The 1,690-nt window shown below is 62.5% G+C and overlaps 1 protein-coding gene across 1 annotated transcript; it reads left to right on the forward strand.

The window, feature by feature from the left end:
- Positions 1-588: 588 nt before the first annotated feature.
- Positions 589-1,625, forward strand: LOC104269736 (dnaJ homolog subfamily B member 2-like; the record flags this gene model as incomplete). The annotated part of the gene is made up of 4 exons (XM_009868502.1): positions 589-698; positions 1,119-1,172; positions 1,295-1,411; positions 1,536-1,625. Coding segments are annotated over 4 exons (371 nt in total), but the record flags the coding sequence as incomplete, so codon positions are not given.
- Positions 1,626-1,690: the final 65 nt, after the last annotated feature.

Raw genomic sequence — 1,690 nt, forward strand, 5'->3', positions numbered from 1 at the left:
AGCAGAGCACTGGGTGGGGGGGGAGACTCGTGGAGCTCCTGCCTGACACCCACTGCTCTTCACCGGTGAGGTATCACCGGGGAGGGGTGGAATAGGTGCAGATTATTGCCTTGCCTGGAGGGGATCCAGAGGCAGGGGACAGAGGTCCTGGCTGGAGGGGCTTCCTAAGAGTAAGTGAGGGAATCTGGGCAGCTTGGGTTAACCCCAGCTAGCCGCAGGCAGGAGAAAAGGGCTACTTGAGCTCACCTGGCCCCTGGAGTCCCCCCTAGTGACTTCTGGTCCATGCACAGCCACAGCAAAGTCCAGGAAGGCTCTAGAGCAAACCTGCGAGCATCGTCCACAGCTGCGCCGAGGGCAGCTGGGATTGCTGCGCTGCTGGGGTCATGCTGCAGATATTTGCTGGGGAGGCAGAACCAGTCCAGAAAGCTCCTGTTTGATGCCTGAGGCTGTAGGGCACTGGGTTGAAGCAGGCTTGGGGTGTCGCGGCCCGCAGGGTTGGAGGCGTGTGCTCAGCAGGGGGGGGCCCTGTCACAGGAGCCCCTGCTGCCTGAGGGCTTGCTGCCTGCCCATCACTACCTGTCTGTGCAGGTACAGGAAAGCTGCGCTGAAATGGCACCCAGATAAAAACCCAGACAACAAGGAGTACGCTGAGCAGAGGTTCAAGGAGATCGCCGAGGCGTACGAAGTGCTGTCAGACAGTAAGATGCGATGGTGCTGCCTTGCGTGTCCTCCCGACCCTTGGGGCAGCTTGTCCTGGGGTGTTCTGCTGCTGGGCTCACCCAGGTGGCATCGCTGGATGTCGCTGGGAGGCAGCAGAGCCCTCTAGCTTTACATTCAGGCTTGTGCAGCTTGATTGCTTCCCCACACATGCCCCAAAACAGCTCTTGGGGGAGATGCCTCCGGGATGAGGTCTCTCCAGCAGAGCTGACGCTTGCACGTCCTCACCCGATACCCTGACTTGGGTTTGGGAGCAGTGCTGGTGTGGTGGGGGGGGTTCATGCCCCTCCCCTTCTCTTGCTCCCTGATGTTCTGCACCTCCCTTGGCCACGGGAAGCACCAGTGCTCCTGCTCGTGCCTGGCAGCCGCCTTCCCCGCAGCCCCCGTTTTTCTCCTTCCAGAGCAGAAGCGCGATGTCTATGACCGTTATGGCAAGGACGGACTCATGGGGGCAGGTGAGTGGGTGAGCAGGACCGCGGAGGGTTAGTACAGCTCTGGATACAGCCCTGTCTGAAGACTTGGTGTGGGTCTGCACCCCCCAGGGCTCCGCTTAACTGTGAGCCTCTTCCCTTGGCAGGACCAGGGGGCTCCAGGGCCGAGGCCGGGGCCCCTGGATTCACCTTCACCTTCCGCAGCGCTCACGACGTCTTCCGGGAGTTCTTCGGCGGGCGAGACCCCTTCGCTGAATTCTTTGGTGTGTGCGGGGTGGGGGCACCTTTCTGGCCCTGGGGCAGCTGCCAGGCTCAGGGACAGAGGGTGGGCCCCACGGCCTCGCCAAGCGGCAAAGGCAGTACGGATGGGAGGGCCCTGCCTTGCAGATGAGATGCTGCCCTTCTCTGACCTGCGAGGACCTGGCCCCCGGCACCATGGAGGAGGCCACTTCTTTTCCCCCTTCCCAGGATCCTCAGGTAGGAGACGCTGCCAGCCCCTACCCGTGAGGGGAGTCCTGGGACACCCTGCCCCCCTGTGCCAG

Source organism: Apaloderma vittatum, unplaced genomic scaffold (assembly GCF_000703405.1).
Source record: "Apaloderma vittatum isolate BGI_N311 unplaced genomic scaffold, ASM70340v1 scaffold33724, whole genome shotgun sequence".
Lineage (NCBI taxonomy): Eukaryota > Metazoa > Chordata > Aves > Trogoniformes > Trogonidae > Apaloderma > Apaloderma vittatum.